The following is a 25,552-nucleotide window of genomic DNA, read 5'->3' on the forward strand; positions in this document are numbered from 1 at the left end:
AGAATAATACTGGTTTCTGAATTCTTACTTCCAATTTCATATATAGCAAGGATTGAGTTTCAGCATTTAAAATTCCAAATAATCTTATCTTGAACTATGAAGAATTTAATCATAAAATCAATTTCAAATTGAAACTGCAGATCCGTGTCTGATCTGCAATCAGATTACCTCTTTCTTCCAGCCTTCTAATTCTTGTTTCTCAGCATTATGTATTTACTGATTCTGCTCTACAGAGTTGTCATGATGATACCTTTAGCAACCAGAAAGTTTCTAGGATCCAAATAATTTATGCAATACATGGACTCAACTCTGGATAAAAAAAGCAGGCCAAAAGAAAATTTCATAAATGTAACTAATTTCAGAATCCTAGTTTCCCATATTTCAATTATAGTAATTAGAATCGATTCAGCTTAAATAACGAAAAGCTCAACTTCACCAAGACTCCCATATAGCACTGAATTATTAAGAAATCGAATCATAAACAATGTTGATCAGAGGCAACACTAGCAATCGATACACAAGAAACCAGAACATGTATTTCTGAAACTGCATTATGGTTTCTGATCCTTAGTTTCATAATTCAAAATTCAAGAAAAATTTTGCCTGAATCATGAAAGGTTTAGTCTGGAATGAAATCCCATTTACTATTTAATTGACATGATTGGAATTCAATTCGTATTCTAAACAACAACAGCAAGAGCAGTCGACACAAAACAGGGTTGAGACAAGGCTAATGAAACAACCATAGCAGCTCCTGAAACTCTGAAATTCCAACTATTTCTATAGAATTTTCCAACTTTTGTTTATGGAACTTCTGTACAACGTATTTTGAAGTTGTATGCTTTGAAGAACTAATTCACTGAAGTTACTAACATAGAAACACTGGAATTTCAGTAACTGTGATATCCTATCAAACTCTTTGAGTTGCAACTTCCATACATTTCATCATCTTCTAACATATGCCTAGTTTCATCTTGAAATTCCATATCATTCAGAAAATCATAATTAGGATTTAAGCTATGAGTTCAAATATATCTCTTGGCATGCCACTCAACTTCTGCAATTCTTCACACCCTTTTTTTTTTCTTAGTTCACTAGTCAAAATGATCATTGCAAAACCTCTCCATTCTCCTCTTTATCCTTCAGATGCTTAGAATTACATTGTTGTTCAAATGAAGGAATTTCTGACTGAAAACTAGCTGTTGTAAATTCAGTTTAGAATGCAGCATCCAGTGAGCTATTGGTTTTGCCACTAATCAAAAACTATGTAAACACTTGGCATGCAATTGATACATTTAATTCAGAATCTTCTTTGCAATTCTTGACTCCTGCAATGGTTGCTTAAGGGCAATGTTCAATTTCTGAAATCCTTACCATTAGCACTCTATCATTAGCATTCAACATCAAAGTGCAGAATTGTACAACTTCTAAAATTCTGTAGCTTCCATTACTGCTGCTCTGAATTCTACAGAAATGGAAATTGCTACTGTATTTTGATACACAACAGTTTCCAGCTTCCTTGTTTCTGCACTTCCTTGTTTTTCAGATTTCCTATTCCTTATTCAGGCAAACCAATTCCATTAGTATGCATCCCCTCATTCCTGCAGCTGCATATCACTAGTTACAATGTGGAATAAAGTATCAGATTTGAAGTATTGTATCCAGCCGACATTTCCAAAATTCAGTTCACAACAGAACTCTGCCTTTTAACAATTCAAAAATCAAATTTCAATGAATTTCAGATGCCTAAGGTTTCAAAATTACAAAAATCAGTTTCTTTGGATGTTAGTTTCAGAAATCTGATTTTAAAGCAACTTGGCACACAATGTCTTAAGGTTGATACATCAATTCACAGCTTCATCGAATTAGCCCTGGAACTAGAGTTTCATCAGTTCTGATTTCTTTCTCTGTATTATATAAGTCGACTCCTTGAAGGCAATCAATTATCTCAAATAAGCAATAAGAATTGTTAGAAAGCAGCATACTTTCCAGAATCAGCATACCTTACTTTCGAATTCATTCTTGCTGATTTTTTCATTTCTGATGATTCCTGTAAGTTTCTGTGTATCAGACAGCTTATAAATGCATTCATTTTGCATACACCTAGCTTTGCTTGAGCCTTCCATTGATTCAAGAATTGTAAGGAGAACTTGACACACACTAATCAGCAAATTGCAAAGAACTTAATATACTTGGTTAAAAGCTATCCGAATTTCTTAATATACTGATCATGGTTCCCAGAATTCAGAAACCATATTTACCAGAACCTGAAATTAAGTTGCTGGATTTATTGTTCAGCTTCTCCAAGTTCTGAATTTCTTCTTCTTACTACTAACAACTGTCTTTTGTTCCTTGAATATCTCAAAGGTTTGCAATCTCCTTGTATCACTTATGAACCAAAGCAAAGTTCTGGAACATAAACAGCTCCTTAATTTCTCGATAGTTTATAGCACAACAAACTTCTGAATTTTGCACTTCAAAATTCAGATTCTGCGGCTTCGGTTTCTTGCATGAAAATGGCAAACAACAAAATTAGTTCATTTGTCTAGCATTTCAATCCATATCTCATCACAAGTAATCTGATTTCATAAATCAGGTTCATTGATTTCTAGTTTTGACAAGCATCTCTTGAACAACTGAGGAGTGTATTCACCAAAATGGCACATTAGAAGTTAACACATCCATTCACAGCTTGATTGATTTTGTTTTGACTTTAAGTACAATTGGTTCTTGTCTCTTTGTCTGCAGAAAGTATAGAATTGCAGGAGCTATGTCAATGTTGCATATGATTCTAGCATCATATGAATAAACCACACTTATTGCAAATAACTCTCACAAATCCATAATTCAAAATCCCATTCAGAATATTCAGATTTAAGGATCCCATTCAAAATTCAGCTTCAAATTCAAGCTTGAGAAATCCCTGTATGTCTGAACTTAATAAACAAATTCAACAGAACCCAATAAATTAAGTCCACAGCTCAACTTACAACAGCACAACAAATTCATCCATAGATCAGTTCCAGAAATCTTAATGTATCTCTGCAAATTCAAGCTTCACAACTCAGAATTTTCAGTATTAAGATCCAAGTTTCAGCATTGAGATTCTGAGGTGGCTTCATCTTAAATCAAATAGAATCCAGCTAAGATGAAGGTATCATTTGGCTCTGGAATGTTAGAAGCTCAAATTCAGATTGCTGCTGGTTAGCATGCACTTTTGGCACAAAATCTGTTATTGATTAATCTGTAAGCACAGTTTTTTTCTCTAAAAAGCAATTCCTATCTTTCCAATTTCAGATACTTAAATGCTTCACTTAGACTTTTTTACTATTTAGTAACTTGCAACAAATACTTGGCACAAAAAGTTCAATCTAATGCATTTTCAGCAACACTCTTCAGATTTCAATAAAACTGAAGTAAGAAATGAAATTTTTTTCCAAAACTGTTCAGCATCCTTAAACTTCAAATAATGTATCCATCAAATTGGATTCTCAACTTTAGAATTTCCAAACCATTTGAAGTAAGAAAACTCATGAACCTTAAGCATATACAATTCTCCCCCACACTTAAATCTTTGTCCATCTAATCAATCAACTCATCAAGAATTCAACCAAAAATCCCAATGAAATGAAAATGACAAGCAAAGAGATTCAAGAATTAGAATGCTAGATAAAAATGTTTCAAGAAAATTGTGGAGAAAGAAATGGAAAAATATGATGGAACAAAAATGATAAAATATCCTTTATTTTCTTGCATACATATGCCATTGTAACTTTAAAAAGAAACAAAGCAAGTTCTAGAGTTTCAATTGTTGTAAGTGCATGCCACATAAGAGAAAATAATGAAGTGTAGGCTTAAAGTGGTCCTCTCTAGGTAATTTTTATGCAATCATGCTCAATTGATCAAAATGGAATCCACCACCACACTAACCAATATCATGTAAGTAAAGCATCCAATCATGTCTAATGACCTAAAATTAATGGTCAAATTTAAGAAACTTTTACCATATTAAAAATATTACTAAGCAATTCATGAAGACTTTTATTAAAAATGACATGCTATATACTAAACAAAGTGCAAAGTATGGAAGCAAGATGCAAATATAAAATATAAAACTCAAGAAAATTACCCACAAAGAATTTATTAACAAAGCACAAATTAAAATGCATAAGAAAATGAAATTGGAACTAACTCCCCTTTAATTCCCGTGGTTGAAGAAGATTTAGTAAAAGAATCCACGCCGGTAGTGGTGTAATTGTGGTCCCAATCAAATTCTTCTTATTCATCATTTTTCTTTTCAAAATTCTTTTTGGAGGTCGAAGGCGGTTCAGATCAAGTAACCATTTCAAAATCCTATGGCTACCTGCAAGATCAAAGAAAAATACCTCCCGTACACTCACATGATTAGGAGAAAATGAAATGCAATTAGTGTCTAAACCAAATGGATAAAAATGAGTATCACATGTTATAAAGTCAAAAATAGGTACCTTAAAGAAGTTTCCTGGAAAATCACAAGAAATACTAACCTTATCATGTTGAAAGGTACCTAGAGTGGTGTTTGTTACCTCTTTCTCATCAAGTAATGGCTCAGGTTCTGGTTCTTGAGAACGTACAACCAAAGGTAATGATTCTTGGGTACTTGGCTCCATAGCACAAGTCCCTACACTCTCTTCATCATCATCATCAAATCCAGGTGAATCTTGAGGTAATGCTTCCAATAAGCTTTCCCCTACACTTAAATTATCTTCAATATCAATACCTGCATTATTTCCAACATCTAAAGCAACAAAATTAGTAGAATCAGAAATTTGAACAACTACATCATCATCAAAAATTAAACTAGAGAATTTTGCAAAGTAATGGAAGAAGGGTCAGGCCTGACAGAATCGCTACTATCCATCTCTCCACTGCAGTTTTGTGCTTATAACTGATTGATGGATAATGAAATTTGATCTAATTGACTCTGTATATTCTGTATCCTTGAGAATTGCTGCTCTTGATGTTCACTCATTTGTTGCATAATTTCATTGAATTTCCAAATTGACTCTGCAAATTGTCCCTGTACATTCTCATACTGATATTCAGACTGATAAAACTGAGTCTGAGGCTGATAGTAATAATTCTCTCTCCAATCTCCAAAATATAGATAATATGGATCCATGGTCAAATAGATTTCCTGTTCTTACACTAAAAAAAATAGAAAATAAAATCAGAAGACTCAGGAACATATGAAATCAAATACATGGATATATGAACATGAAAGCAATCAAAACAACAAAATTTTTAAGTTTTCCAAAATAATGAACAATCCTAAAATTATCAAACACCGCTACAAGTTTCCCTGGCAACGATGCTAGTTTTTTATAAGCCCATTTTTGTCGTGTTACGAGATCAAAAGAATTTAATACTGAACCCCTTCTAAGCTAATGTAGCATAGAAATGACTCAGGTCGTCTCCAACGAAAGTAACGATAGGATGATAATCTAGGATTGTATGTTATTCTTATTTTTGGGGTTTTAATATATAAATGAGGGTTTAAGCTTTGAATCTAAATCTAACAAATGAAAAACACAACAATTAAGAAACTAATCTAATGCATAAATGAAACCTAACTAAATGTCAACGATTAATCCACAACGCATTGTCACACTACGCCATGAGTTTCATCATCAACACAACTATACTAAAGAATGAAATAACAAGACACAATTAAATCTAATCTTAAGCATAGAATAAAATAACAAGACATAGGATAAATCTTATCTAAAGCCTCAATTTAAACTCTAACTTAAACTTAACAACCTAACAATTAACCAAGCACAAATTAAACACAAATTAAACTTCAACAAAGAAATGAAATACTAGATTACTTGCTAAAACATAACAAACATCAAAAGAAATATGTTCTGGCTATAAAATCAGTAATAAAAAGAACTAAAAGGATAAACCGTTCCAATCTCACAATCAATCTACCAAACTTCACACTCTTGTCGTCACACAAGAGGTCGGAGACGAGAACGCCCAACTCCGGTCATCAGTAGAGAGTCTCAGCAGCGTATCAGTTCCAGGATTGCTCAGCAACACCGGCGAAACGCCCCCAACGAGCTAGAAACAACCCTAAACCCATAAATGGCCGAAAATCTGGAAATCTGCTAATCAGGAACTCTGAATCAGAATGAGAGCTGTGGGTTACGGATGATCGCCGGATGAAGCTTAGGAACACTGGAGGAACGCTGCCAAATGTCTCTGATGGGAGGAGAGTCGCAGATCTGAGGGAACGCCCAAATCTGGTGAAACAGAGTATCGCCGGAAGTAGAATTCCGCCGGAGGGAACACCTGTCGATGGCTTTAGATGAACGGGGTGAAGATGCCTTGAAGCCCTCTGGATTCTTCTCTGACTTCCACTAGAACCACTGCTTCACCCCCGTATACTAGATGGAACGAGGTTATGTCGGTTGCCTCTCTTGGTGTGGTGTGATGAGCCCATAATACGCTGGGGTTTCATCGGCCCAACTGCCTCCACCGTGGTTGAGCTGAGCTCGTAACCCTCTAAGGATTTTCCTGTTGGTGACTTTCGCCTGGCCGTTACTCTAGAGGTATGCCACTAACATGAAAGCCTGTGTAATGTCATATCCCTCACACCACTCCTTGATTCTCCATCATGTGAACTATCTTTTGTTGTCCGAGACGAGCTGGCGAGGGATGCTGAACCGACATAAGATGTTTTGTCATATAAATTTGATAACCATATGCTCAATTATCTTGGCTAGTGGCTCAGCCTCCACCCATTTTAAGAAATAATTTACTACCATAAGTATAAATCTTTGTTGACCAGTCACCATGGGAAATGGTCCAACGATATCCATGCCCCACAAGTCGAATGAGCAGGACACCGTGGATGCTTTCATCTCCTTGGTGAGTTGGCGTGGGATGTTATGATACTTATGATGTGACAAGTAAGTGGCCACCATCCGAGTGACGTCGTCTTGCAATATGGGCCAAAAGTACCCTGCCAACAGGATCTTTTGGGCCAGTGATCTACCGCCCGAATGGCTACTACAGGAGCCTTGGTAAACCTCTTGCAAGATATAATCAATGTCCTTTGATCTGACACACTTGAGCAGCGAACTTGAGAAAACTCTTTTGTATAACTGGTCTCTAATAAGAGTGAACCGTCCGACCATTTTTTTCAACAAACTAGCTCTCTCCTGATCGGCTGGTGTGACTCCTAATCGGAGAAACTCTATCAGTGGTGTCCTCCAGTCACTCGAAAAGATTATTTCGTCCGTCTTATCGATGTGTACCATCAATGAGACTTGTCTGATAGGATTATCAATGACGATCGATGATAATGAACTGGTTAACTTAGCCAGCTCGTCGGCAGCTTGGTTGTCCGTCCGGAGGATCTTTTGTATAACCACTTCTTAGAAACTTGCCTTTAACTTCTCGAAAGCTTCGATGTATTGCTTGAGCCGGGCGTTACTTATCTCAAATGTACACAATAGCTATTAAGCTTTCAACTGAGAATCCGAATGGATGAGAACTCTTGTGGCTCCTACATGCCGAGCTGCCTGTAGGCCCACTATCAGGGTCTCATATTCGACTTAATTATTTGTAGCTCAATTGTCCAACCGTACAAATAATTGCATCCTGTCTTCTCGCTGTGATATCAACATGATGTTGATTTTGCTACCTTGCTAAGTGGACAAACCATCTACATATTGTTGGAATCCCAATGTTATTTTTGGTGTAATCAACTAAGTTAGGTTATGTCCTGTTATTTTCTGATCCCTGTGTCTAATTGTGAAGGAGCTTAGGAGCACAGGAAGTCGAGCGGAAGACGCGACTAGCGAGAAGGAAGACACGGGAGAGAGCCGAAGGGCTCAGTGCATCCGAGGGACGAGATGCTGCAGAAGAGTACATCGGTGGATGAGAAGAATGTGTGCAACGTTCGAGGGACAAGAAGTCAGAGCAGAAGCCTGCTCGAAGAGAAGGTCAAAATTGGATTTGGGCGAGTCTTATTTTAGTTGACCGAAATAACCTAGGCGATCGGAGCAGTGGAAGGGATAGAGTGGAGCTATGGAGCTGTTAGAGGCGCCTTCAATAGGAGTTGAAGGCGCCTCCGCGACCTTCAGGCAGAAGGCACTTTCAATGACTGAAGATGTTGGTGCGGGAAGCATCCAACAGTCGAACCTGCGTTTTGATTATGTAAAAGGGTCTAAAGTTAAGTTGTTTTGTTATCTAACAAGTTAAATGAGCTTGCAGGAAAGTCCTAAGTGTACTTAGGTAAAAGTTCTAACTGCGGTTAGGTAGGTGGAAAATCCTAGGGGGAGGTAACCCTAGTCCTAGGGGATGGTAACCCTAGGCAGAAAGTCTTGGTGGGTCAAGGGCTTCGGGCAAAAGTCTTAGAGTCGAGGACTCTAGGTGAAAAGTCCTGGTGTCGTGAACTAGGTGAAAGACTGGGTGGGTCATGGAGCGGACGTCCAGTGGAAAGTTTTGGAGCCTCGGGCGTTGAGCAAAAGTTTAGTTGGTCTGGAGGATCAACTGGCAACAGGTAAATTCTCCTGAGAGGAGTAGGTGAGGACGCGTTCCCCGGTCAAGGAACAGTAGGCGTCGGTTCGACCTAGAGTTTCTGGTCGGGAATTCGAAATCAGAACCGGACAGTCTGATGACTGTCAAATACTTTGATTTTACATATTTCTATTATCCTAACTTTATTTTGCATGGTATGTTAGACTAACATATTTTGCAGGAAGTGAACCTGGAGAAACAACCTCGCTGCAAGGCGCGAGGGCGCCCTCATGGAGCTTGAGGGTGTCCTGGACCTTGGTGCGAGGGCGCCCTCATGAAGGTTGAGGATGCCCTCAGGCGGATAAGAGGCGACTTATTCAGATCTCATCCACGTTGTGAAATCGGCGGGATTGAGGGTGCCCTCCAAGATGTTGGAGGCGCCCTCAACGGGCTTTATAAAGCTGTCTCGAGCAGGAGTTGGACACAATGAATTCTAAGTGATCTTTCAGCTGCGCACTACCAACGAGACGTTCCGATGAAGCCAGATCTTGACCCCGACAACCAGAAGCTGTGAATTTGAGATTACATTATTGTCGGTATAATTTATTACTGCACTTATTGTACTTGTTGTAATGTTTCCGAAGCTATAGTGTTTACCCATCGAAAGCACTCTTACGTGCGGGCCGAAGCTATAGTGTTTACCCATCGAAAACACTCTTACGTGCAGGCCTTGGAGTAGGAGTTGCCCAGGCTCCGAACCAAATAAAAAATCCTTGGTGTCCTTTCTGTGTGTTTGTGTTATTATTCCGCTGCGTTTATTCGTTAAGTTTTTCGAAACGAAAGTGAAAGCCACGAGCGCTATTCACCCCCCTCTAGCGCTTTCGATCCAACAATTGTTATCAGAGCGGGGTCGCTTCGAATTGGTGCAACCACCATTCAAGCAATATTTTTCATAGTAATTTTCTGATTTTTCGAAGTCGATCAGAATCGGTATAATTGTCACCTTCTGATCCATTTTTTTTCGTAATCGAAGTTTTTTTGCTCGAAGTTGGTGCAACACCACTCGAGTTCGTATTTATTTTTCTTTATTTCGCACTACTGATCCAAGACTAAGTCTTGGAACAAGTTTTTGTTTTTGTTTCTATGTGCGAGATCTCCCTTTGATATAATGGCCCATCAAGAAGGCTATAACACAGCTCGCCCTCCGCTCTTCACTGGTGAGAACTTCAGCTACTGGAAGGGCTGAATGGAGTCATACCTCCAAACTCAGTTCGAGATGTGGATGATCATCAACACTGGGATCACACTTCCACTCGACGGCTCAGGAAAACTGGTAGCATGCGAGAACTGGGATGCAAGCATAATCAAGAAAGTCGAGGCCAACGCTAAGGCAACCTGCACCCTCTAATGTGGACTTACAAAGGAGGAGATGAACCGAGTCGACCCATTCTCAAGCGCAAAAAAATTGTAGGAGAAACCGATCGAGTTGCACGAGGGCACATCCGACACAAAGGTAAGTAAACGTGACTTACTTTTCAATAAATTGTATAACATCAAAATGCAGGAAGGACAGACAGTTAGCCAACTTCACGCATGAATTCAAGATATATTGAACGGACTTCACATGATCGGACAGAAAGTGGAGAACCGCGATGTTATAAGGTACGCGCTTAATGCCTTTCTGAGGAACACTTTGTGGGCGTCCATGGTCGATGCCTACAAAGTTTCTAAGGATTTGTCTTTAATTAAATTAGATGAGTTATTTTCTGAATTCGAATTACATGAATAAACTAATGCTCGGTTGATCGAAAGAAGTGTTGCATTGTTTGCAGGTACAAGCAAGACAAAGGAAGCAAGGAAGAAGCATCAGATCGAACCCGAGTCCGATAAAGAACCAGACTCGGATAATGATGACGAGGAGATAGAAGCCGAACTCGTCAACCTAGTACACAAGCTCTACAGAAAGAAGAAGGAGCTCATGAAGAAGGATATCAAGAAGGTGGTTCAGTCCAAAAAGGTACAGACAAGTGCAAAGGTAAAATTCGAAGTAACTTGCTACGGGTGCAATCAAAAGGGACACGTCAAGGCCAATTGTCCCAACCTAAAAGAAGCAAAGAAAGAAGAAAGCACTACAAGCCACATGAGACGAGTCATCTTCAGAAGATTTCGACGAAGAGCTCGAGCAGACGAGCTTCCTTGCACTGACAACCTGGGAACACATCGACGAATCGGGGACCGAGAGCAAATCGGAAGCTGAGTCCGAGCGAAGCCACAGATCCGTATCCATTTTCGAAGGGCCTAAACCCACTGTAAGTGCTTGTCAATTAGATAAATTATACAATTTAGTTAATTATTTGTTACGTAAGCTAGCTAAATTGAATGTCTGGGTCAAGTCACTTCAAAAGGAAGTAACATTCCTTAAAGAAGTGACTAACCCTATCTCCTTGATGGATCTTAATCAGACCGGAACCTCAACTCAAGTCCAAAAGTTTGAGGAAGAGAATTATAGCCTAAAAAATCAAGTCAAGAAACTAAAGGACATGTTGGAACGGTTTACTCTGGGTTCCAAGAATCTTGATATGATTCTTGGAAAATAACGAGCCGTTTACAATCGATCTGGATTTGGATTCAAAGCTAAAAGAAAATACAAGTCGTATTTATCTCTGGTAAATAGAAATAATAGCAAATTAGTCCAAGCATGAGTCCCCACGTCGAACTTGATTAATCAAGTTGATCTTGGACAATATTGGGTCCCCAAGTCGAACTTGGCTAAAAGGAGACTGGACTTTTCCTCAACGTCTGAAGCTTCCGGTCTTCATGCTAGACGTTCGCTCCACGACCCATCCAGTCTTCCACCCGGTTCGCGACACCATGATTTCAACCTAGGGTTACCACTCCCTAAGATTTTGCCCCAAGCTCTCGACCTGCCAAGACTTTTCGCCTAGGATTACCACCCCCTAAGACCTAGGGTTACCGCCCCCTAGGGTTTTACCTTTGTCTAACCACAGCTAGGAGTTTTTCTCACCTAGGGTTACCATCCCCTAGGGTTTTTCATCTGCCTAACCGCAACTAGGACTTTCCTGTAATCTCATTCAAACTCGTTAGATAACAAAATAATTTAACTTTGGACCCTTTGACATAATCAAAATACAGGTTCGACTATCGGATGCTTCCCGCACCAATAGTATGTTCTTAGAATGAAGAATTGTAGAGCACAATATGCCTATTTATTTTTTCTTTTCAGCAGTTATATTACAATGACTATATTTCAACAGATGCTTTGTAATAGCTATATTAATTGACCAGAAATTGTATATTAAATGAAAGAAATATAATAATAGAAAATTACATTAATTGAAAAGTACAATAATTGAAAATTACATTAATTGAAAAGTATAATAATTAAAAATTACATTAATTAAAAATTATAATAAATGAAAATTACATATTCTATCTTCCCAAAATCTTTTGACATATATGTTCTTGGATGATAAGTTGCTCCTCTGTCATTTACGAAGTGTCCTTCGAAAGGATTGCATATTCCTTTAGTTGAGATTTAGCTAAAGCAACTTTTACTTTCATCTTCTCAAATTTGAGTTGTTTTTGTTTCATTTCAACTTCAGTCATTTTTATGCTTGTATACTAGTAAATTTTGCAAACATAATGTCCAAATTTATTGTCAAACCTTCAATGTCTCATTTCATTTTGCCTTTTCCCTTTGTTTTTGTTGCTTTCTGACCCAGTGGACGAGTTTCTTCTTCGTTTAGGTTTACATGCAGACTTGTATCTTGGTTAGATGAGGTGTTGCTTGCCCTCGACTCTGAGGTCCTTGCCTTCTTTGTGCTAACTGATGGTTGCGTTCAGCCGGTAAGAGTGGGGTGAATTGCTTGCAAGTTAGAATTTGACACTTCTATTGCTTTTTAGCTTAACAATGAACACATGTTAGCTAATTCAAAAATAATAGCACAAAAAGAAGTAAGAGGCTAATAGAATGTTACTTGGTTTACAACCAGGGAGGTTGCTAATCCAAGATAATGGAAGCTAAAATTCTCCTTTCATCATATACGGAGAAACCTCTTATAACTGTTGAAAGCATGGAAATTAAAGACAAAGTTCGTAATTGAAGTACATAATGTGTTGTATTAAAACTAAGTAAACCAAAGATTTATTTATAGTGCTATGGTCAAGTCTATCCATTGCTGATATGGAGGACTTCGGGCGCCTTAAGTGTGGCAAAGTCTATCTCCACGCAACGGCTTCACAACGATTGAAAGATAAAAAATTTCATGTTCGGGCGCTCAAACTATTGCTGACATGAACCCGAAAAGTGATCCATTGCAACGAGGCGCCTATTCGGCACCCTGGTGGTCCAGGCGCCCAAACTAGGTGGTCCAGCTACACGGATCAGTTAGCCCAGTGCTAACTATCTAGCACCTTCTCCAATAGTTGACTTCTTCTTCGGTCATTTGGGTGATGCTCCGGCCTTCCAGAGTTAAGCTCACCGGAATCCAACTTCACCCTTCTCCTCGAGCAGTCTTTCTCTCTAGCTTCTCGTTCCTCAAAAGCACTGCGTGTGCCCTTCTTACTCTACTGGTGTACTCTCCCGCAGCTTCTCATCTTTCGGATGCATCAAGCCTGCCGACTCGATTCCTGTGTCATCATCCCCATCCATTGCGTCTTCCGCTCGATTTCTTCATTCATAAGTCCCTGTACACTTAGACGCAAGATATCAAATATGCAAAGTCTAACCTGACTTAGTTGATCACATCAAAATCTCGGTTACTTACAATCTCCTCTTTTTTACGTGGATCAACCCAAGTTAAGTTAGAGTTAAACTAAAACAGTACAATAAATAAGTATGTAAGTGCAATTAATAAATATGCAACATTAAATGCTATTAATTGGAAAAAAATATTCCTCCCCCTAGACTTAAACTTATTTCTCCTTTTTGATCACATTAAAAATAATGGTAAACATTGAAAATAAATTTGAAAAAAAAATCCTAAAGGTTACATAAATAATGACTAACACTTAGGTTAATTGTGGGAATTATTTTTTGAATTATGAATTTTATTTAAAAACCAGTTTTTGAATAAATAATTTCAAAATTATTTTTAATTTTTAAAAAATTTTAAAATTTTTTTGTCACTAATAAACATACTTATCCAATGTTGTGATAACATTTTCACAAAATAATAAAATTAATATTAGTGAAAATTAATTATTTTACGTAGAAAGATGTATTTACAAAGAAAAATTACTTTAAAAAATAGATTTTGAGCTAAAAAAATCTTATAACTTGTTCTGAGTATATAAAACAGAAAGTATAAAATTAATTTTTCAAAAATTAACCTTTTGAACATTTTTAATATTAAAAATGAATAGTTTAGCAAACAATCTGTAGAAAATTAATTAATAGACAGAAATTTTCAAAATTATTTATTCTAATAGAAAATTTGTTGTCCTATGATTGTAAAAATTTTGAAAAAAAATAGTAACAGTAAGTTTGTACAAACAAATATTTTTTTAAGTAAAATAATTTCAATCTAGTAAATCAATTAAATCTAAAAGAAATTTAAATTATACATGATTTTGGATCCAATATAGATTTCAATATACTGCTTAATGAGATATTTTTTAGGAATAAATTTTGTGATACCTTTACAATTTGATCATTATGATATCGAAAATAACAATTAAGGTTATCTTGATTTCTAAAATTTGAATTTTGAAAAGAACTTTAATTAAAATATGTATCATTCTTTCTCAACAATTCTATTTATTTATTTTTTTTATTTTCAATTTTGACTTTATCCAATTCTTCCACTGATATAATTTTGCTAAAAAAACATTTAATTTTAAAATTTCCCTTTTTAGTCGTGTATTTTTTCTGTTTCTATCTTACACAAATTTCTATAGAGTAGTTTGACAAAGTTATAGAATTGATCAGGAGGTAGAGTGCGTGCTCTATTTACTGTATCGGTTTTGTTAGTTGATGCCTCTATTCATCAATATTTGTTTCTGAAGTAGTTCTCCCTTCGTCGATATTCTTGATATTTATCTCGGATGAATTTATTTCATCGTTTACTTCTTGATGACTTATTATAATTACAAATCTTACATAAATTTTAATTTCTGATTCTGATGAGAACGATTCATCCCACGTTATTTTTAAATTCTCATGATTTATTTGATTTAATTTTTTATTCTTATCTTCCTCTTTTAATTTTGAGCAATTTAAAATTTTAAAATAAACTCGGTACGTGCGTGCATACCCGCACAAACAACATCTTTTATTTTATTTTTTTATTATTTTTTATAAATAAAGCAATTGAGCACGTTCAATTAACACCAAAAACCAATTATAACACTCATTAAAAACAATCAAGACCTTAGTCGTCGTTGGCTTTGACAAAAAAAATAATATTAATATTAATTAGACTCATTGATTATTTTGAAACATGATGTATTTAATTTTATAAAAATTTTCTATCGATAATTAAGATAAATCAGAAAATATAAATGATGACTAGTCCAGAAGCTCAGTATCTTTTAGTTGCGCCCTCTATTTAAAAAATGATAATTTTAGTTAGCCTCATTGACTATTACGGGAGTAATAGGCCCGGTCTCATAGAAGTTTTCTACCAACTACCATGATTTGGTAAATCATGAAGCGCACGCGACGGCTAGCTCAGAAGCCCAGTAACCTTTGGCTGCACTTCCTATTTAGAGAAAAAAATTCTTATAAATACGTCATCGTTGGATATTGAACCGTGGATACCTAGGTGATAACCTAAATATCTTACCCCAACACCATATCTCAGGAGACATGGTGCCACGATAGGATATGTAGATTGTCACCTAGATACCCAAGATTCGATCCTCAATTTTAATATACTTTCATAAGACCAAATCGGTCACTAAGGATAGTCAATAAAGTTAACTTTGATTATTTATTTTAAATCGTATTGGCTAAAAATTATGAAAAATAGTATCTTCATATATTTTTATTTTAATACTCTACCGTAACTCCCCAGTAAATACTATAATATATTAAAATAAATCAACTTAATTTTTTCAAGTTAACTTATCAAAATTATTATATATATATAATATTATATATTAAAATATATTTTATTATTTTAATCAAAATGATTAAATTTAATTAAAATCATTTAAATTTGATCAAAATTACTTCAATACTAGGGCAAATTTGCATGCAACAATCTCCATTGGTAAACATAACTTTGCATGTACTCCCCATTGAAAAAAATCTTTATTTTCACTCCCTAGTATAATATACTTACCTAATTGCCCCTGATATTTTAAGTATAAAAAATCTAAAAATGAGTATAAATCCTCTTAAATTCAGTACATTAAATTAGAATCTAGTATATTTTCTATCAAATTGAGTACGATTCTTTTTCCATCTCAATTGGATGGAAAATATACTAGATTTTATTTAAATGATAGATAGAAATATATACTAGATTTTCTTTAAATGATACTCAATTGGATGAAAAATATATTAATTTTTTTTTTCAAATTGTACTGAATTTAGGAGAAATTATATTAAATAGGAAAAAAAATCGTACTCAATTTAATAAAAAATATACTCGATTCTAGTTTAAAATAATGAATTTAATATGAATTATACTTATTTTTAAACTATTTATACTTAAAAAATATGACGGATAATTTTAATAGAAAATATACTCGAATATTATTAACTTGTTAAAACTTATTTAAATTTAACTTTTGTCTCAGGCATTATGAGGATGGCGAAAAGAAATATATTTTACACCTCAAAAAAAACTATAATTGAAGATATTATTATTTTTTATACAGAAGTCTAACTATTGATTTACATGAGAAGTAACTAATTAAGTTATTGATAAAATCTAAACATCTATCACTGATCTAATTTGAACATCTCTACTAAATATATTTCAATAGAAAGTGATTGAGTTAAGTAATTTATTATAAAAAATTATTAACTCTAAATATATAGTAATCTAGACAAAGATAAAATTATTTAGTTATGACCATAGCTACTCCAATAGTATTGGAAATAATTTTTTTTAAGAATGAAAAATATAATTAGAGGTTATTTTGATTTTTTTTTAAGTATCTATTTAATTAAAATGATAACGGTGTGCTTTTCACTCTTTTCTCAATTATTGGATGCCTTTAAATATAAAAATTATTTTGTTCAAAATATTTGTTTATTAAAAAATAGTACAAAAATAATTTTAAGTGTTTATACGAAGACAATCTAATTATAAATAAAAGTTAATAATTGTATTTTTTTTCCATTTACTACTAATAATATAGACAATAGACATTTTCAAATTGGAGTCCGAATTCAAATTCTACATTTTATTTGGCTGTTTGTGTAAAAGGAATAAAAAACACATCTCCCGGTTGAACTATACACGAATCAATACCCAGAATTTTAGTGGACAACTCACTGTTTTGGTTGATCAAATCACAAGTTGTTTGGTCTGTCGTCACTCACTTCACTGAATATTTCCCAATTCGCGTTTCTTTACGCCTATAAATACCGATCTCGGCCCGACCATTCCGTGGTGGCGTCTTTACTGCTCAAGAAACCCTTGTTCTCGATCGCCGGCCACCGACGACCTCACTGATCGTTCAAAATGTCTGCGTTCATAGATTGCCGGAAGAGGGGCGCCTCGGTGTTCCTCGATGACGCCTTCTGCGATTCTCCGTCTCTCTCGAAGAGGATCCGCCTCTCCGACACCGCTGCTCTCCTGGCAACGCCGTCTCCGCCGACGCAGAACCCTCTGGATCTTCTTAGGGCTCGGTTTCCCGACCTGGGCATTGAGGCGATTTACTTTCTGCTTTTGCTCTTTTCTTCTTTTTCAAGAAATTAATTTAGTTAGTTTCCTTCTGTCTGTGTGATGCATTCTTAACTTGGTTAAAGGTCGAAAAAATTCTTTTGTGGCTGTTGTCTTTTCTTAGAAATCATAAAGATGTAGAAAGTATGTTTTATGATTAGTGATTCAATGACCAGGGGCATACTCCTCTACTTTACTAATAACAAAGGGGAAAAAAATCAATGAATAAATAAGTTGTAATCAGATTTGTACTTCTTCTTCCACGGTGTAACCGAGTTGGTACTCGGGTGGTAGAGTTGCTTTATTTAGAACGTTCGTATACTGAAATTCCTACATTCTAGTTATTACTTTGGCTTTTATTATATAACCAGTTCCTTTGGCATTCATAGTGTTGATCTACACAAATATATGGTGTCTTACTGGAACTAGTTACAGCAGTGTTAACAATTGTTGTTTCGTACATCCATGATCCACCTTCCTCTCAGTGAAGAAGTGTGTTATCTGTTTTTTTTTTTAATATTAATTCTAACTGCTTCTAACACATGATGGCAAAAAGCGATTCCCTTGTCCCCAGTGCCTCCTTCAGCCTGGCCTAGGTCAACACGGAAGAGGTAAATTATGGGTGACTACTAGACTTGGGCAGTTAAATAACACATGAGGGAGGACAGTCACCTAGTCAGGATTTGATCCTAGATCTCATGGTGGCAACACCACCATGCGCTAGCCAACTGTCCATCCTGAAGGGACTTACTGCTTCTGACGCATGTTTATATGATATGTTTCAACAATGACCTAGTGTGAAATTTTGTTGTTAAAAAAACTCACTTATGCTTCTAAGTTGTTACTTTTAATTGTTAGAAGGAATGCAAATAAAGAGGGGGGAAAGCTTGTGTGTGTGTGTGTGAACTGCATAACCTATAAATCATTTTTCCAGCCGATGTTGTATATTTATGTCTATGCATCAGATTGATTTTTTATTCTCATGTCTTGTTTTTCCCTTGTATTCTCTTGGAAAATCCTTCTTTTACTGATTCCAGAAGGTCTGGAATGGTCAATATTATGGATTACCTTGTAAATTAGAGCTTATAATTTCTTTCCTTCTTTGCAGCTTGTACAAAGAGTATTTGAGACATCTGGTAGTAACTTGGACGCTGCCATCAAGAACTTGATTGAACTTTTATCATCATCACAAGGAAGGAGTCTGGATTCTGCTTTTGTGAACAATTCAGTGCCCATTTCTCCAGATGTTCGTCTACCATCTGAAGGTATTTGACACACATTTCCTGTCATTATGCGGATGTCATTGTACTCTCTGAAGCTGGACAGAAGTGTGTTTTCATTTTTAGTGATTTTTTCTATTGAAAATCAGGTATGGTTTTTTTATCATGCGGCTACAAAGAATGAAGATCGTCATTGCTCCACATTTTTCATTCACAAATGTGCACTTTGTATATTTGAGTTTGCCTAGGAGGGCGTCCAGATAGCAAACTGCTTACCTTTTGTCGGATTTGTTGATTTCACATCTCTTTTTATTGTGTGATCTTGCACGGGTCTCACTCTCATAGATTGGAATCTTGGCAGATAGTATGGCAGGTTCTTCATCAGGAAGGCCAGATGCTACAAGCAATCTCCCAGTCAACCGATCAGGATGCGTGGAACTGCTTTTGAAAGAATTAACATCTGCCGCCGACCTTAATGATGCAAAAACCCATGCATCAAGAATCTTGGAGCTGTTTGAGAAATTTGTCGCTGCCCGAACTAGTCACGAGGCATTCGAGAGTCTCAGCAAGGTAACACAATTTTCACTCTAGTCTCCTGTCTCAGAAACTATTAATTCATGTGTTTGGGGTCTACTACGTATATATCCACTTTTGATATCCTTATTGATAGGAAAACGAAACGTGGAAGCAGCAGGTTGAAGTGCTACTTCACGAGAACAATATCCTGAAGCGAGCTGTCAGCATACAGCACGAATGGCAGAGAACATTCGATGCCCAGAATGAAGAGGTGCAACAGCTGAGGCAGATGCTCTCTCAGTGCAAAGAGCAGATAAGGACACTTGAGGTTAGTACCAAATAGGACGCAGTGCTGTTCTTAAAAATCTCGTGTCTCTCTCTACTATAATCGTGTCTATCTCTACTATAATTTGGATCCTATTCGAATGCATCTCACTTCTTTGTTTGCCAAATGGCCCAGATTTCCTTTACTGCTAAACAGTGTGGTTCATTCTATTAGAAACTCGACAATCTAAGGGAAGGAGCCCCTCTCTCTTTTCATACTTTGATTGAAATTAATTTTTTTAAAAAGGGTTTTGTTCTTTACCTCACTTGCTTCATAATGTGATAAATAAGGTAGTTTCCATGGAGATCTTTGTATTGTATACTATTATATTATCTGTACGACTTATTTTTATTTTATTGGCCTGGCTGTGCAGATGAACAATTATACACTGGGGGTGCACCTCAAAGTGGCTCAGCAGAGCAGCTCGTTTCCTGGACGCCACCACCCAGATGTTTTTTAGCCAATTTATATATTTCACTGTGCAAAACAATGCTATCACGTTCTGCCTTTATTGTTCATCAATTGTGGCAGATAAAGTGTGTTGTATCACGCTCTGACTAGATCATTAATTTTGTGAATAATCAATTATTTAGGAGTTTCTACAACGTATAATCGAATCTCATAAAAAGTGTCAATATATCAAGTCTCATATGAAACTTGGATTGCAGAGTACATATATCCATCCATTAAGTGTTCTTGTTGGTTCTATGCTTGATCCGCAACGCAGCTCTAACTACGGTACCCCTCGTAATAATCCCAACCTTCAATGTTCAAGGCCACCATGATTAAGCAACCAAACTTAGTGCAAAGTAATGGTCGATGGATATTTCACTTACCACTTTGCCATTGCCGTCGACGACTGGAAATCTTCTGTACTTTGTTTCGAGCAATAGCCTGCGATCAGAAAGGATTTCATCTGTTTAGCAATTCGACCAGAAAAAGCGTGTTCCCGATAGGAACTTGAATATGATGAGCATGAGGAAGAAGCGATCTGTTATAATTGATGATCTTTGTTTGTATTTTTATCACTTCTTTGCAGCTTCGTCAATCATCCATTATTTGTTATTTTGATAGATTTTTCTTCACAATGAGAACCTTGCGGCATCTTCGAGGTCGGTTGATTCGCGAACAGCAAGAGGGGTGCGAGTCATCACCTCGCCGACGACTTGACCATTGGTCTTGCTCAATAGTTTCTGGATCTCATTGAATGTCTGCAGCAGTGTGAAAAATGCTTAGTTTAAGCTTACTGAATCAGAATGCTACGAGATGAAGTAGCTGTTTGTTTAGGCATCGAAAATGTATTGCTTGATTCAGGAAACTCTATAAACGAAAAAGATAAAAGGAAAAAAGGGAAAGAATAAATGCAACATGAAATACTATTGCAAGGAAATAAAAGTGAGAAACATACTTTCCATGAACTATCGACCTCAGGAAACATGCTTATCTCGGTCCGTCCACTTCCTGAGAAGGAAAAAGATTTTTACATGTAAATTGCCTTAAGAACTTAAAAGAAATGATATCTTAAGCATTTATTTTAAATTGAAGAAGTCTTTTGTGTTGATTGCATTGAGAGGAAAATTCAGGAGGTCGATTGAACACAAAATATTGCACATATAAAAAATTCTTTGAGAAATTATTTCACGCAAAACACATAGATACCAAGTGAAAAAGAGAGATTGAGAAAGAGGAATAAGCAATGGTTGATGAAGAAGAACCTGAAATGGAGTCCAATGCCAACAAATCATAATCCGAGACCACTCCTACCTGTGACAAAATCAAACAGGCAATATAAGAAGACAAATAATCAAACATATGCCAATAGCAAAGATGAAAAAAAATAGATGCTCTTGCTAGTTTTAAAAACGAACATTTTGTTGGTGAATAAAAAGAGAACAAGAAAAAGGAAGGGACGAATGTATATACCAATTTCCAATCGTCATCGATCACAGGAAAGCCACTGATCCTGTTCTTCACCAACAGTTCCAGTGCTATTGGCATGACAAGATGAATAGGTCAGTTAAGCCTGTACCCACAAGATCTCAACTGAAAACCCACAATGAAGTAAATGATACAGTGACGGAACCTTCATCTACCGAAGTGTAGGGCTTCACTGTGAGAAGATTTTCCTTTCGGGTCATAAAATCGCCAACTGTGTATTCACCATTGCTATTCTGCAAATACTCAGATTGAGCCCAAGTTTAGAAGGAAAAGTGTTCACTTCTATACTGCAGTTAGCTAAATGGACTTCATTCTAATACTTGGAGCATCATTTTCAAATTCAAACCTATCTTCATTAGATTTGTTTCCTATATCTTCACTGATAAATACAAATACAGTTTCACATGAAGAAATATTCCTTCATTGTTGAAGTGAAATGCTTCGTTAACTGGAAGATATATACATCAAGATAGCATGCATTTAAACAGTAATCTTCAGTCAAAAACAACTTGGTGTCAATTCTAAAATTTTGAAATGAGTAAAAGTGTACAAAAAGAGGGGAGAAACATAAGAACAAACCTATGAAATACTTGGGCCTTCTTTATTCTAAATGAATATCAAAGTAGAATCCTAAGTAGATCAATAGATTCATAGAAGAGTTAGAATTGACTAAAGTGGAAGGCATGTAAAGGATAGCGGGAGAGAAAACAACACCTTAGTCAATTAATAAAATAACTCAAATGATTTGCATAAAGCTCAATGGAGGGATTAAATTATCATAGACGACATAATATTGTTAGGACTTTGATGAAGACGATAAAAGAATAAAACTACTGATCTAACACAGCTTTGATTAGACATAGAGTTAGGTTTGGTTAGAAAAATATAGATAGATAAAAATAACCAACAATCTTTGTCATGGAAATCTTAAACACTTAGAAAGTGACCAACTGTTGATGCTACGCTTGGTGAAGAGTTAGACCACTTGAATCGATCTAGATCCATGAGATTCAAAGTTGAGCCTGGTGAAGATTGAAAACGACTTCAACAGTAATCTTAATGGAAAAAAGTGATGAGCTATGTATTTCCAAGGGCGATAAAGCAAACTGAATCCCGCAAACTTAGGGTTCCACCTAGGAATCGGTTATCCAATGGATCGAGGAAGAAACAACAGATATTGGGCGAAGGGAGAAGCTAAAACCCTAATAGGCAAGAAATCATTTTGAAAAGTTCCACTTTTTTTTTTTAAAAATAATAATAAAAAAAAAATCCTCTCCGACAATGAATCGCAAACGAAATTGGGCGACGGGAGAGCAGAGAAACTCACCGGCAAGGATTTCGCTGCCAAGGCCCCGTTCGACGCCACTGTGACCGAGGCGGGCAGACGGAGGAGACGCACCGGCGGCCGCCAACAACGGCCGAGGACACTGCCGTGGTGGTGGCGGTGGCGGGGAGGAACCACAACGAGCGGCTTGAGAACCAGAGAATCCATCGACGGCGAACTTCCCTTTCCAACTCGCACCGCCATCGATCTCTTATAGACTTTTCCGATGTGAATTCGCTGGGGACTTTTTCAAAGAAGCTTAGACAAAGAGTAAGAAGAAAAAGATAATTTTGATTGTTCGATAAAAAAAAGTGAAGAAAAAGAAAATCAATATTTGTCAGGCGCTTTTCTCTGCCGTGATTTGCTCGTCCTTTTTAGAAAGAAAGTTCTTCGAATCTGGTAGTAGATTCCAAATTGAGTACGTTTAACTTGCACGTTTCTTCGAGTAGGAAAAAAAACTGATATAAAAAATTTCTCCCTAGTTGACCAGTTCTGATCTTCCCTTGTTCCTGATTTCCTCCTCATCTCTTAACGTTTTTTTTGGATGTCTTTGATTTATTAATGAAATCATTCGAAAAAATTATCACCTAAATTACCTAATTCTGTTACCTGTGTTCACGGGACATGAACGTATATTAAAAAGTGACTTTTTTACCATGATAAATAAAATAAAATTTAATTTATAAATAACATATATATTAAATATATAAATAAATTTAAAATAAATATATTACATTAATAAAAAAATTAATAAATATTTAAAATAATTATATAAACATTACTCGTCTAGTTATTTTTAAAGATAAAAACATTTATCATATTTACATAATTCAATTGTCGAACTCTTTCTTTCTCAATCGATAATATTGGTAGTCCATTTAGTATATCCTATAATACTGAGACCAATGTGATGATCACAGGCAGTAATAAGGTGACAAGTAGTAATCACCATGCAATTAGGTCGCAGTTCACACAAGCGACTAAGGTAATGTACGACAGCCCCATGCTACACAATTAAGTCACGCAAGCAAAGACCAACCGACAGCTTGCGTCGAGTGAGATAGCCCCTGTGAGAATCGATACGATTATGTCACACAAACGATCCTTGTTGCATGATTAAGTTACAATTAGTGTCATGTGTTGCAAGACGAAAAAGATGGTTAAATAAGAAGATTATGATTACCTCTTGTTCCGTGGATTCGTGCCTTAGTAGAAAGAATGCCGAAGAAGAAATCGCGTACAAAAAAGAGCAACATCGGAGATGAAATTGTATGCAAAGAAGAGTCATGCGTCAGTGTGTACCTCGGAGCCGTGAGAATAGATTTAACGGCCATTTAAGATCCATATCTCTCATTTTTTTAATATAATTAAAAAAATAAGTCTTTCATTGGGCTGGACCTTGAGATGGTTATGTCTCTAGCCTCATGAAAGTTACGGCTCTAAATTCTGTTCATAAACTATAATTTTTATATTTTTTAACTTTATCAAGATATTTAATTGAATTTTTTATCAAATAAAACCAATTAAATACATTAATAAGATAAAAAAATATTTAAAAATTATAATTTATCCACTACATGAAAGACATCTTGACTAAAAATTAATAAAAATAACGGTTATTCATATAATGTCATAGGAATGTCAATTTAGGCAGTTCTGGATTCTAATCTAACTTAAAGGACTTTTTTTATTATTTATTATAAACAAATTTTATAAAATATATATTTTTTTTAAAAAAATCATATTTATTACACATTGATTCTTTTATATAAAAATGGTTTTTTATTCAGTCATCCCTTCCCCACTCAAAGCCTAGCCCATCTCTTTTTTTTTTTTTGGATAAGTTCCTCTCCATTATAATTTCTTTTATAGTTTTAGAGAAGTTTTTTTTACAATGCATATTTGAATGGAGCATACGAGGATTTGTTTATAGTCTAAAATATTACTATCTATCCAAGATTTCAACTTTGCAATGTCATTTCTGTCTAAATTATAGAGTAAATTGTGGTAAAAAGTGAATATGCTCGTCTTCAGCGCCCCCGTCAGTCTGTCCCAGAATAACATGGAGGAGATAAATCACGATGAGTATTTCAATTACTATTCTTTGACGTCTTTGGCTTGTGAGACCGTTGTAGGGAACTTAGTCACGGTGAGTAAAGGCGAAGCGGGAAAAATCTAGCTTCGTCGTAGCGAGGGTCGAAGTCGAGAGAGACTGGAAAATAAAAAATTACAAGGGCTCCCACGAGGAGAATGATGAGAAGAAAAGTTGATTTTATGATAATAAAAAAGAAAAAACGAATATCACGAATGAGAAAAAGTTAAATTAAAAAAAAAAACAAAAAATGTGACACGAACCTGTCACGAGAGACAATATGTAGCGCTCCACAATAAATATATCTTACATGTAATATAATACATGAATATATATAAATTATATAAAATAAATATTTATTGTCAAATAATTAAATAATATTATTAAATGCTAGTTTGATTTTTTCTATAAAAATTTTAATACGAAATTAAAGTAAAAATTAAATTATTAATTATACCTCTAGTTGAAATAGATGGATTGATATAAGTCTTGAAATTATTTATGGTGTGGAAAAGAAAATAACGTATAACTAAATTTTAGATTTAACTAAGTCAATTAAGAGTTTATTATTAAAGGTCCTTACTATTTTTAATTAAATAATAAGATATATAAAGTTAGTTCGAAAAGCAGAGAGTATAATTTGATTAAATTGCTTAATTTTAGGGTAGTTTTGACTAGCTTGCTATTGATATATTATTCCAAAAAGCATGGCAATCTGACCAAAATTGTATATCCAGCCCGGTTAGGCCCAAACCGGCCCATTTA

General features: G+C 35.6%; 2 protein-coding genes across 3 annotated transcripts; one reads left to right on the top strand and one right to left on the bottom strand.

Moving 5' to 3' along the window:
* Positions 1-17,096: 17,096 nt before the first annotated feature.
* LOC122047679 lies at positions 17,097-19,979 on the top strand. Its single transcript, XM_042609108.1, has 5 exons — positions 17,097-17,360; positions 18,481-18,637; positions 18,954-19,162; positions 19,263-19,436; positions 19,807-19,979. The coding sequence occupies exons 1-5, from the start codon at positions 17,172-17,174 to the stop codon at positions 19,891-19,893; spliced, it is 816 nt and encodes a 271-aa protein (XP_042465042.1). The 5' UTR covers positions 17,097-17,171; the 3' UTR covers positions 19,894-19,979.
* Positions 19,980-19,991: 12 nt separating this feature from the next.
* LOC122047678 (CBS domain-containing protein CBSX1, chloroplastic-like) lies at positions 19,992-23,237 on the bottom strand. 2 transcript variants are annotated; one of them, XM_042609107.1, is made up of 8 exons: positions 22,699-23,233; positions 21,517-21,604; positions 21,357-21,421; positions 21,149-21,197; positions 20,842-20,894; positions 20,529-20,644; positions 20,270-20,327; positions 19,992-20,194 (listed from the first exon to the last, which is right to left on the bottom strand). In XM_042609107.1, exons 1-8 carry the CDS (start codon positions 22,897-22,899, stop codon positions 20,120-20,122), a joined length of 705 nt encoding a protein of 234 aa, XP_042465041.1. In that variant the 5' UTR covers positions 22,900-23,233; the 3' UTR covers positions 19,992-20,119. The 2 variants fall into 2 exon arrangements, with proteins under 2 accessions (XP_042465041.1, XP_042465040.1); XM_042609106.1 differs by having other exon boundaries at positions 21,149-21,421; positions 22,699-23,237.
* Between the last annotated feature and the right edge of the window lie 2,315 nt (positions 23,238-25,552).

This window comes from Zingiber officinale, chromosome 2B (genome assembly GCF_018446385.1).
Source record: "Zingiber officinale cultivar Zhangliang chromosome 2B, Zo_v1.1, whole genome shotgun sequence".
In the NCBI taxonomy this organism is placed as follows: Eukaryota; Viridiplantae; Streptophyta; class Magnoliopsida; order Zingiberales; family Zingiberaceae; genus Zingiber; species Zingiber officinale.